Source organism: Capsicum annuum, chromosome 2 (genome assembly GCF_002878395.1).
Source record: "Capsicum annuum cultivar UCD-10X-F1 chromosome 2, UCD10Xv1.1, whole genome shotgun sequence".
NCBI lineage: Eukaryota > Viridiplantae > Streptophyta > Magnoliopsida > Solanales > Solanaceae > Capsicum > Capsicum annuum.
The window spans coordinates 147,132,794-147,145,645 of NC_061112.1; the positions used below are offsets into that span (position 1 = coordinate 147,132,794).

The 12,852-nt window shown below is 32.5% G+C and overlaps 1 protein-coding gene and 2 non-coding genes across 3 annotated transcripts; all 3 read left to right on the forward strand.

The window, feature by feature from the left end:
* The first annotated feature begins 334 nt into the window (after nucleotides 1–334).
* Nucleotides 335–3,367, forward strand: LOC107860358 (BTB/POZ domain-containing protein At5g66560). Its single transcript, XM_016705682.2, has 4 exons — nucleotides 335–908; nucleotides 1,034–1,103; nucleotides 1,194–2,468; nucleotides 2,560–3,367. The coding sequence occupies exons 1-4, from the start codon at nucleotides 868–870 to the stop codon at nucleotides 3,154–3,156; spliced, it is 1,983 nt and encodes a 660-aa protein (XP_016561168.1). The 5' UTR covers nucleotides 335–867; the 3' UTR covers nucleotides 3,157–3,367.
* Nucleotides 3,368–8,138: 4,771 nt separating this feature from the next.
* On the forward strand, nucleotides 8,139–8,223 carry LOC124896463. Its single transcript, XR_007052825.1, has one exon. It is a non-coding gene; the product is annotated as a small nucleolar RNA SNOR75 (small nucleolar RNA).
* A 211-nt stretch (nucleotides 8,224–8,434) lies between these two features.
* On the forward strand, nucleotides 8,435–8,524 carry LOC124896464. The gene has a single exon (XR_007052826.1). It is a non-coding gene; the product is annotated as a small nucleolar RNA SNOR75 (small nucleolar RNA).
* The last annotated feature ends 4,328 nt before the right edge of the window (nucleotides 8,525–12,852 follow it).

Here is a 12,852-nt window from a genome sequence, read left to right on the forward strand (position 1 = left end):
CCAAACATAAACTCTAAAATAAAGAATTTAATTTTGGTGCACCATTGATGTATTTTTTTTTTTACACCATCAGGTAACTTTTACGTGTTGTAGCAGGTCATTCATTTCTCAGGTAAAAATGTAAAAATAAATGACCTACTACAACAGGTAAAAGTCACCTGATTGTGTAAAAAAAAGGTACATCGATGGTGCACCAAACATAAACTCTAAAATGAAGAATTTAACTTTAATGCACCGTCGATATAATTTTTTTTTACACTATTAGGTATCTTTTATCTGTTGTAATAAATACAACAGATAAAAATCATCTGATAATATAAAAAAAAAAAAAAAAAAGGTACAGGACGTTGCACCAAACATAAACTCTAAAATAAAATGAGGAGGAATGAAGGAGTAGAATTTTATAATAGGGCATTGTTGATGGAAAAAAAAGCAATAACAATAGTTGGCAAGCAAAGTGTGATCTTGATGCTTATAAACAGGAAAAATGTAGTAATAATTTCTCTTACTTGTGTGTAAAGTGGATTTCAAAGTCTCTGTGTGTAATTGCTTTTAGAATCCTCCACTCAGCTTTCCTCTTCAATCCTCCTTCAAAAAAAAACCTAGAGAGAGAGAGAGAAAAGAAAAGAAGATTCTGATCCTGATTCATCAAAAGGAAAGTTAGTACAAATTTGAAAGACACAGATTTTGGAAAAGAAAAAACTTCTATTACCTCATCATAATAATCTCTTTTTCTGTTTTTTCAACTTACATAATCATTTCACCTACACAAATCTGACTTTCTTTCAAACACCTTATCTTCATGGATCTTTCTTAGTCATCGTACTTCCTTGGCGAAAACTAAAGTTCTTTTTACATTGAAGAAAAATGGCGCAGACTGAGCTACCTACCTCCAAAGGCCAAGCATGGTGAGTAACAATGTCATTTTCGGAAACAGCCTCTCTTCCTTGTCAGGTCCTGAGTCATGGGACTGTTCTTCTTCACTTATTGTTAACAAAGATTCACTGACTTTTTCTCATCCCGCGTTTTTCAGGTTTTGTACTACAGGATTACCCAGTGATATCATTATCGAAGTTGAAGATATGACATTTCATCTTCACAAGGTTGGTTAATTGTCTGATGAATGAATAGATTCCGGATTAATACTGATATGTTCTTTATGTGTTTGTTTATTTTTGTGTCGGTTGTTTCAGTTTCCCCTGATGTCAAAAAGTAGAAAGCTTCATGAGATGATAACAGAGGAAGAGACAAAGGCAAATAGCAGTAAAATCCAAAAACTTGCTGCACGAGACAAGGACGGTGATGGTGACGAGGAGATTGAAGAAGAAGATGAGGAAAATGAGGAGGACCAGCAGTGCTGTATTTCGCTCCCTGATTTCCCGGGCGGTTCAGAGACATTTGAGGCAGCTGCCAAGTTCTGTTACGGTGTGAAAATCGAGCTATCTGCATCGAATGTTGCTCCACTGCGCTGTGCTGGTGAATACTTGGATATGACTGAAGAGTACTCTGAGGATAATCTTATTTCCAAGACGGAGAGGTTTCTTTCACAGACTGTGCTAAAGAGTATTAAGGATTCCATTAGGACCCTAAACTCGTGCAAGAACATTTTGCCGTTAGCAGAAACACTCGGCATTGTTCAGAGATGCATTGATGCCGTTGCTGTTAGAGCTTCAGCTGCGGATCCGTCTCTCTTTGGCTGGCCGGTGAATGACGGAGCTGGTAATGGCGTTGAAGCGAATACTCGTCGTAGAGGTGCCAACAAAGGCGGTGGTATGGATTCATGGTTCGAAGAGCTAGGACACTTGAGTTTGCCTTTGTTCAAGCGTTTGATTTCCGCAATGAAAGCTAGAGATTTGATTTCTGAGGTCATCGAGAGTTGTCTAATGTACTATGCAAAGAAGTACATTCCAGGAATTTCACGGTCGAATAGGAAGACATCATCATCATCTTCGATACCATCGGAGAACGAACAGAGAGAGCTTTTGGAGACTATAATTACTAACCTCCCTGAAGAAACTAGCTCAAGAACTTCAACTACTATACGGATTCTCTTCGGCTTATTGAGAACAGCTAACATACTAAATGCTTCGGAAGCTGCTCGAGCTGCACTGGAGAGGAAAATCGGATCTCAACTGGAACACGCGACGTTGGACGATCTTCTCATTCCGAGCTATTCTTATCTGAATGAAACGTTATATGACGTTGCTTGTGTGGAGAGAATACTAGGATATTTTTTGAATGGATTGGAACAGAGGTCGAGTGCTAGAATTCAAGGCGAAGAAGAGAACATCAGTGTCAGATCCGCGGTGTTAATGTTAGTCGGAAAGTTAATCGATGGTTATTTATCAGAAATAGCTTCTGATAATAACTTGTTACCGGAAAAATTCTGCGAATTAGCTGTTGCATTGCCTGACCAAGCAAGACTTTTCGATGATGGCCTTTACAGAGCTGTGGATGTGTATCTCAAGGTAAGCACATTCTTCGCAATTAAAAAATTTGATTCACTTTCTTATTTCAATTAATTTGTGTTCAACATTGTTAGCTAAATTACTTATACAGGCACATCCATGGATATCAGAGGCGGATAGGGAGCAAATATGCGGGGTAATGGATTGCCAGAAGCTAACACTAGAGGCGTGTACACACGCAGCTCAGAACGAACGGCTTCCTCTCAGAGCCGTAGTTCAGGTACTGTTCTTCGAGCAACTCCAGCTCCGGCAAGCAATTGCCGGAACTCTTATGGTCGCGGACGTTCCTCCTGGAGAAATCCCGCGGCTGTCCGGCCGCGGGGAAGGAGACGTTGAAGGTGGAGAGCAAGAGCAAACGACAGGAGTAGTTGGAGTGGCACATGCACAGGAAGGAAGTAGCACGTGGAGGAAAACAGTGAGAGAGAATCAAGTGCTACGCTTGGATATGGATAGCATGAGGACGCGAGTTCAAGAACTGGAACGAGAATGCTCTACAATGAAGAAAGCTATACAAAAGATAGACAAAGTAGGCAAACACAGCAGCGGTGGCAACAGCAACGGCAGCAGAGAAGGAGGAGGCGGGTGGAGAAAGAAGTTAGGGTGTAAATTCAAGACGCAAGTGTGTGACTCGCATGAGCCAACGGTTGTGGAGGCAAGGAAAGGACGGGGCCATCGTCACCATCAATAAAACCAAATAAGAAACAAATCAACTTCTGTCTTCTACCTAATGGTTTCTACTTTTAGTTCTAAATTATATATCTGTTGTGACGTAATTGAGAAATTTGTTTATTTTCCAACTTATTCTTTAGTGAACAGATTCTTTTTTGTTTGTAAGTTGCTATATCTCAATGATAATTAAGGAAAACCATGGTGGTTAAGAAGTCGCAGTTGAACGGTAATACAACGTGTTTGAAAATTTGAACTTTGCGAAAATCCGAACATTTATCTATCCAGCCATCGGGTAGATCGGCAGGCACTTCTCTAATGCAAAAATATAATTATGTATCATTATATGCAGGTGGTGGCTTCAAATAGGCCATATATCAATTCTCTTTCTCGAAAAATATAGTAGAGAGGGGTCTGTGCACCAATATCCGCTATAAAAGGACCGAGGCATAAACACCACTTCTAATACGCAGTTAAACTTTTGTTAATCTGTCTATAATATTCCACGTGGGCTACCCATCTGCAGAAGCCTGAATAAGAGGGTCTAAATTAAACCCTGTGCATCTACTACTTTATTGAAAGAATGTAAATCTGGCGAACTGAACTGTCATGATGAACTACTTTTTATTGTTGATGAATTAAAAGTAGCTTTATATATTAGAGCTGTCAATGTCGCGTTGTTGGCTTGGTAGGAGCATCACTTGCCTTGGGAATTTGGGAGTTTTAATTGGACACCAAAGCACTGCAATAGTATTATTTGTTACATAGTGCTCAAATTAGACGTAGGGAGTGTTACAGAGGAAAATTTGTGTTGGCCTATTCGATCATCTAGTGGTCCAGTAAGGCCCAATAATTTGACATCATCTCCATAATGCACCAAAATGACCATTGCTGGCCTGAAAAGATGTGTCTGAATCCTTTTCATTAAAAGAAGGATAAAGTCTTTCTTCTCATTTTGAAACAATTTCCCTATCTCCATGTCTTTGCCAGTAAAAAAGTAGCTAAATCATTTTGTCATGCACCACTGAGAACTAATACTTACTTCAACTTTATTTAAGAAGGAAAACCGAATAATAGAGTAGAAAGCTAAAAGTAAAAATCCTTTGTGCATTGAAACTACAAGGACAAGCGACTTGTAAAGAGAAACTCACTCTTGGCCATTCAATTAGCAAAAAAATATGTACATATTAAGGGGTTGATTAGTAGACAGACTGAATTATCCTGAGATTATAGCTCTTGGATTCAGAAATTATAATTTCTGTATTAATTTATCTCATATGTGTGATGGGATAATATAATCTCAAATTGGATGGGATATCTCAATTTAATCCTACATCCCACCTGCCCTTAATGTCAAGTCAGCTATGTTAAATTTGTGTTTTACATCAAAAGCTAGTAAACGTCAAAAAGTTGTCGAGAAATTCATACCGCCTATTATAACATAATCGATCTTTTCGTTCCTTCTCCCTTTCTGGATAGAAATAATTATTCTTGAAATGATTACTTGTTTAATACTAGTCATTTCTTTGACAATGTGGTGTATTGCCAACTTAAAGGGCCAGATTGCATGAGAAATTCTAGTCAAAAGAAGACATATAGGGTGTGTTTGCTATGGTGGAAAATGTTTTCCTATTTTTCCTTGTTTGGTTGTAATAAAATGTTTTGAAAATTTTTTTTGCAACAACTCATTTTCCTCAATTTTTGGGAAAATGACTTCCATCATAGGCCAAGGAAAGTCATTTTCCAGAAAATGACAAATGTGACTTATGACTCCACCCCCACCCCTCTTCCCCACCCCAACAACACTTATATCCACATGACTCAAAAAATTCACATTTCTCAAAAATTTACATTACTCGAAAATATTTTTCACTGTGCTTTACTTTAATTTTTCACTATTTGAAATAAAAAATAGTGAAGTCCGAATTTTTTCCATCTCCAATGTTCGTTGAATGTACTGTTATTTTCATATGCATAGAGGAAGACTTACCTATGTTACTTTTGCTAATTGCATATTTCATTTTGTCATCGATGTAACTTGTTTCACGAGGTTGAATAAGCTTGTCGTTCCGTTATTTTTTATTGATTGTAGTATCTTGAGATTGTCCTGACAAAATATTGAAAAGTGTCTCCTATATTTGTTAATTGATAGTTGCTTAAATTTAGAGATTGTAATATTTTAATATTCGATATTGATATTATTTGTTATGCTTAAATTAGTTCTTACAAATTATTGAGTTGCTAGAGACACCGATATACTAGTTAACAGTTAGTAGTATTTTCTAAAAAAATATTTTTTCACTCGCCAATCAAACACTAGAAAATATTTTTCTAAAAAATAGTCTCTACTCACCAACCAAACACCATAAAATATTTTTCACTCACTAATCAAACATGAAAAAATAAGTAGAAAACCAACTTATTTTCAAGAAAAACATTTTCCATCAAACACACCTATAATGGAAAAATGGGACAAAAGAGGCCCAACTTTACTCTTGGGAATTCAGTAATATCTGCCCCAATTTAATTAATTTATCCCACACACCAATCTTATTTAATAATGGGCAAAATTCAGAAATAATATATTGATCCATTTAATTATGAGTTTCATAGCAACAGTTTCATAATTACATAATATAACAAGTTGTATTTAACATTTTTATAAATTGTTGCTACAATAATACAAATACATATGATTTTTACTGTCCTTATGATCGATATGTATTTTGTATTTTTGCAAACTGTTGCTGCAAAAATACAAATACATATGCTACAAAATGTAATTTGATAAAAGTATTGCTATTTTTTGTAATTAAATACTTAAGTATGTTACTTTATATTTTTTTTCCTTTAATTTAATTGAGTTGTTAATTAATTGGAGAAGTCTAGGTTCAGTGGACCACTTAGGTGCTAAGCCACCCACAGTGGGTGTGTTTGCTTTGCAGTTGAACCCAGACTGGCTTGTGCAAACCAGGCACACACTCGGTGCGTTAGATATTAAAGATTTTATACTGAAATTTCACGATCAAAATTAAGAATTTTGACTCACGAACCACATAAACTGAAAGTATTATTTTTGCTCACCTTCTAAGGACAATATTTAAGCTATTTTATTAGGTGAAAATTATCTTGTATATAGTTATTAGATTATTTATTGCAAGTTATAACAATAGTTTTACATAATTATTGAATTAAAGATTTAATTGCAAGTTATAGCAATTCTTTAGAAATAATTTTTTTTTTTAAATAAGTGTTTGTTATTATCTCCTATTTTTTAGTCTTTAATATTCTATCTCTCCTCATTAAATCTATTGATAATTATGTTAAGAATAAATTTTGGTTTCAGTAGTTATCTTTATTTATATTTTTTTTAACTTTATCAGTAAAGTAACAAAATTTGTTCTTAAATTAAGAAGTAAAATTTGGTAAAATATTTCTACATTTACACACATTATTCTTTCAATTCTTCGTTCATTATTCATAGATTTCATCTTTTTATCACAACAGTGACTTTCAATAAATAATAATAAAATAAAACATTTTAAAAAAAAAACTTTTCTGATTTTTTATTTTTTTTTTAAATATGGCACATACTTTGAGAATTAACTTTGTCAAATAAAGTATTCCATAGGAAAAAATGAAAAACAGGGAAGTACAACATTGTAAAGAAATGTAACACTTTATCAATTAAAATCTCGATCTAATTAATAGATTTAGTTTTATTATATGTGAAAATTATATTTATATGTATTTTTAGATTGTTTATTGCAAGTTGTAATTATATTTTTGTATAACTATTGAACTATACTGATCGCAGAAAACAAAATTAATATAGTGAATCAACACCAATATCAATCATGGCTAATACAGATTAACTTTTTATTGCAACAAAAAGTTATTTGATACCAAACAATTATCGGTTAGTTTATTTTCAACATGTACAGTGATAAATTTTCATTAAATATCCATTAGATACACTAAAAAAGTTATGTAATATACAACTTCATTTTTTCGTATCAATTGTCACATTCATAAACTCATTTCATACAAATGTAACATATACGAAAATTCATCGATATCAATTTTAATGTCAACTCCATACATTGAGCCTCCCCTCCCTAAAAAAAATAAATTCATTAAGTATGATAAGAATATAAAACGACTTTAATAAAATTTATTAAAATAATTTGATCATTTATATAGAATCTTATATACCAATTTCATAAATTGAGACCCCAAAAATAAAAAATCATTTAAAATATGACTTTGTTATATATAAATTGATTTTAGCTTGATTGTATAAAATAATACATGAATAATAAGTTGAATACAATTTACAAATTTAAAATAAATTATTATATATAATATTTACTATCACCAATTCTATTATGAATTCAAAATTCATGAATTAGAAATTAAAATAGAGATTGAGTAAGAATAAATTATGAAAAAAGAAGAAGTATTTGTTTTTCTTTTTAAAAAATGAATATAAATATAATTTAAGAAATAGAAAAAAGCATGCACATTAATAGGTTCCATAATTTTAGCCCACATAATAACTAACTCCTATTAAAATTGAAGTTTTTTTAATTAGCACATAAAAAGATGTTTATTCTTAATTTTATTTGTTTTAAAATTTTTATTATTATTTTTTTTAAAAAAATTTGTTATTTGTTGCAATCTAATGACTTGCAATTCATAATCTAAAGAGGTATATTTAGATTTTTTTCCCTTTTATTAGTTTAGTTCAAGAGGTTAAACAGGGCCAGGATAACAAAAAAGCCCACTAGTGGCAAGTTGGGCTGCTCAAATCCCGGCCCATAATATTTCCGAAGTGTCGCATTAAGCCTTTTCTCTGGTGGAAAAACAGAAACCCTAACCCACCGACCCCTATAAGTACGCAGCTTCAATTAACTTCACCTACTCTCACAAATGTATCATTGGTGTTTATGGATATGAGCTATTGTTTTTTATTTTTAAAATTTTTGTGTTGAAGCGGTAGTTCCTCAATGATGAACAAACAGATGACGAGTCTGATAATCCATTCTTTATAAATAATGAAGACAATCGAGGCATTTGTCTGAGAGGAATTCACCACCTACTACTTCAACCTTATTACTTTGCTCTTTTAGTTTTGATCTTTTGGTTTTAAATCTGGTATTTGGTATATCAGCATAATGGTGATCTATGATTAACAGACTAGATGCCTGGTTTATATGACTAAATTTTCATTTTGACAAAGTAAATTTGATTTTTTTTTTTTTGTTGGTGTTGAAGTTGTGAAGTTTGAACTAGTTATTCCTCAGTGATGAACAAAGCAGATGACGAGTCTGATAATCTATTCTGTTTTTTAAAAAAATGAAGTCAATCGAGGCATTTGTCTGAGAGGAACTTCCACCTACTAATTCCTCCTTTTGCAAGTTTTTTCCTGTGAGGTGTGTTTTCAGGATGATTGAATAATTTTTCTAAAACCTATTTGAGTTAAAGCTATTTGCTTTTTCAGTAGTTGGTGTGTTTGAACCGGATAATTATGTAATTGTAAATGAGTGCGCCAGCTGTTCTGGATTGAAGAACGAAGTGATATGAATAGATACAATTGAGATTCATCCCTATTAGTTGTAAGAGGACACAATTTCATCCAGCATTATTATAAAAAGAGCTCCAATACAATTTCATCCAACATTTTTATTCCTATAAAAGACATACTAATGGGATTTGGGGTATCTTGCATTTTACGTTTCAAAATGTTTTCTTTTTTTAACTTTCTATCCTATTCTATTTATTTTTACACTCTAACCTCTTGAGTCCCTTGCATTTTACATCCTAAGTGTTTTTTTTTTTTTAATTTACATCCTATTTTAATTTTTTTTAATAATTTATACCTTAACCTTTTTATTTCCTTGCAAAATAATAAAATTATTTTTTAATAAGGGCAAAATAAGAATAACAATATACTCCCTCCGTTCTATTTTACTCATTTTAATTTGACATTGTATATTATTTAAGAAAAATAATTAATAACATAATTATTTTATCATAATACTTTTATTAAATAATGTTTACATTTTAATTTGGAGATAAAACAATTAATACTAAGGGTAAAAAGGAAAAAAAAAATTATTATTGTCTTGATTAATGAAAAATATCAAGTAAAATAAAAAATTGAATTAGGAAATTTGAAACGAGTAAAATGAAATGGAGAAAGTATTATATTTTAAAATAAATTTATTTAATTTTTAGTGTAACGAACTTTCAAGATATGTTTTTGCATTCACATTTATCATCTAACTATTGTCATGTGATAAGTATTTTGTAACTGCTAAATTTCGTAGTGACGTTGCTTCTGAATGGTGAAAGTACGGTGCAGTAAACTTTCTGGAGCTATATCTATATTAATGCAATCATAGTCACCTATACTATCTGTCAGAAAGAAAATAATAACGTAAAAAAAGGACCAAAACATTTAAGAAAAATAAATAGAATAACAAAAAATATAACACATGAATTGATGGAATTTTGTCTTTAACAATGTCTTCCTATATCACTAGTTCTGCAATATCAATTTTCTCTTAACTGACATTCGTTTGAAATTTTATAAAAATTTGAGTTTGTAAATTTTTCATCTAACTTCCTATACTAAAAATTAAATAAATTTATTTTAAAAAATAACACTTTCTCCGTTCTATTTTACTCGTCCCAAATTTTTTAATTTGATTTTTGATTTTACTTGTTATTTTTCATTAATCAAGAGAAGACAATTTTTTTTTCTTTATTACCCTTAGTATTAATTGTTTTATTTTCAAATTAAAATGTAAACATTATTTAATAAATGTACTATGGTAAAATAATCATGTTATTAATTATTTTTCTTAATCAATGTGCAATGTCAAATTGAAACGAGTAAAATGGAACGGGAGGAGTATATTGTTATTTCTATTTTGCCCTCATGAAAAAATCATTAAAAAAATAATTTTATTGTTTTGTAAGGAAATACAAATATTAGTGTGTAAATTGTAAAAAAAAATAGAATAGGGTGTAAATTAAAAAAAGAAGACACTTTGGGGTCTAAAATGCAAGGGATCTAAGCGGTTAGGGTGTAAATTGTAAAAATAAATAGGATAGGGTGCAAGTTGAAAAAAGGAAGACACTTTGAGGTGTAAAATGCAAGGGACCTGGGATTTGAGGAAAGTAAGGGTGTGTTTGGTATGAAGGAAAATATTTTTTAGAAAAATAAGTTGATTTCTTACTTGCTTTCCTATCTTTGGTTGGTGAATGAAAAATATTTTTCGAAAAATATTTTGTTGTGTTTGGTTGGTAAATGAAAAAATATTTTTTAAAAAATACATTTTAGTATTTAACTAAAGCGTAAAAATACATTTAAAAATTTTTTTTTTTGATCTCAAAAAAATATTTTTTTAGGGTGTGTTCGTTATGAAGGAGGAAAAATATTTTCTAGAAAAATAGGTTGTTTCTTACTTATATTCGTGTGTTCGTTATGCAAATTGGATAAATATATGTTTTTTTAAAAGTATTTATATATATTTAACAAAAACAATGAGAACGAATATGATAAAAAAGATGAGATAAGAAAAAAAATTTGAATTTTTTTTAAAAACAAATTAAAAATATTAATTTTTTTTTTGAAGAGGAGGTTGATAGGTGTGGGGAGGGGGGAGGGGGTGTTGTCAAAATAGATAGTAAGAGCGGTTAAGAAAATAGTTTTGATTTTTTAAAAAACATTTTTTTTAGGGGGGAGGGGGGCTAGTACGGGTGGGGGTAGGGGTAGGGAAGTAAAAGTAGGGTATGGAAAAAAATTTGAAATATTTTTTTTGAATAGGGGTGGGGGTAGGGGTAGGTGAGTGAGGTGGAATAAGGAAAAAATTAAATTTTTTTAAAAAATAAATTTTAAAAATTTATTTATTTATTTATTTATTTATTTTGGGGGGGGGGGGGGGGGGAGGAAGTTGGTAGGGTGGTCGGAAAAAAAAATTGAAAAGGGAAAGAGAGTAGGGTTTTGGATTTTGGGTAGGGGGTGACAACAACAACAACAACAACAAACCCAGTATATTTCCACATAGTTGGGGCTGGGGAGGGTAGAATGTACGCAGTCCATACCACTACATTCGAAGAAGTAGAGAAGCTGTTTTCGATATACCCCGGCTCAAGAAAAGGACCGAGATGTTTTAGGTAGGGATGACGTAAGAAAAAAAATTTAAAATATTTTTTTAATAGGGGTGGTAGGGGCGGGGTGGGGGGATTTAGGGTCAGAGTAGGGATGAGTGATTTTGGGAGTTGTGTGAATATTTCAACTTAAAGTGAGGTTGAAAGAGAGTCTTGGAAAATGTTTTCCTTACTTTTTGAAGTGAAGTCATTTTTCTTAGATTTGAGGAAAATGAATTGATTTGGAAAACATTTTTCAAAATCTGTAAGTCAACCAAACGTGAGAAAATTGGAAAACATTTTCTAGAAAATGTTTTCCTTCATACCAAACACACCCTAAATGTAAAGTGTGTAGTTCTTATCACATTACCAAAACAGCCCAAGTTAAGAGGCGATGTGTGGGATACAAGTTGATAAATAGCACTTGTGCGAGCAAAGTAGGTTATGCAAATTGTGATAATTGCTTAGGCAAAGGCTATGCCTCCCATCCTGAATTCTCTTTAGTCCTCTCATCCCCTTCTGCTATTAGTCCTCTTCTCCATATTGTAATTCTTCTTTCCGCATTAATCAAAATTGATTAGTTTTGTTCACTTTGTGTATTGATCGCTGAGTTGAGAATTTGGGTTCGTTACATTAGTGCTTTCATTTTCGTACTCTAATGGCAGTGATGGTATTAGATACTTCAATGGCACTTGAATTTCTAGGGTAGAGCAATACTTCACTTTCCTGGGCTTCTCGGAGGAACACTGGCTACCTCTTCCTTCCTACTATCGCGATGGTGAGGCCCTCGAGTAGTTTCATTGAATGTATCGCAACAAACAGTTTTGAAATTGGAAGCATTTCAAAGAGAAGTTAGCTTTGCGTTTTCAAGCACGAACCTCTCCAAAGTCCTCTGTGCTGCACTCATAACTTACCAGAAGTCGAACTTTGCTACAGAAGGTACAGGACAACCTAAACAAAATCCATATCTCAACTTCCAATACACCCAATCACACGGGCTTTTCACCAACAATAATTCAAGAGGTTCCAGTAGAAGATGCAGCTGTTAATACTACTACAATGGTTAACAGAGAGATTGCTTCTGCTTTGGGCTATGGAAACTCAAGCGTTGTGGTTAATTCCAAGGTACATCTTGAGGCGATTGACACTTTAATCGACACAAACCTTCTTGTCATCGGGACAGATTTTGTTATGGGAAATACACATTCAAGTCATGTGGACTAGGTGTTCGATGAAAGTTCTTACCAGATTAAAAACTCAATCCACTGCTTTTGACTTGGTACTAGATACTTCAGACGGGTTGCAAATAGCTTTGCAGGAAACTCGGGTGATAAGTAGCCAACCTACTTGGTGTGGTGAACCTGAAAAGGATTGTTCTGATGATACACAATCTAGGAAATCAACTAGCGAGGAAGATGAATGTCTCGACACCAATACGAGCATAGTGTTTGATGGAGGTCTCTAGCAAAATGAGTTCCACTTATAATGCCAATTTGAACATCTAAACGTTATTGTGACTGAAAAATCTATTTTCCATATGAAATTGCCTTCTAATTTT

Coding starts and splice junctions, on each gene's coding strand:
- LOC107860358 (XM_016705682.2), top strand. CDS start 868: ATGGCGCAGACTGAGCTACCTACCTCCAAAGGCCAAGCATG. Junction 909..1,033: donor ACCTCCAAAGGCCAAGCATG/GTGAGTAACAAT, acceptor CGCGTTTTTCAG/GTTTTGTACTACAGGATTAC. Junction 1,104..1,193: donor TGACATTTCATCTTCACAAG/GTTGGTTAATTG, acceptor CGGTTGTTTCAG/TTTCCCCTGATGTCAAAAAG.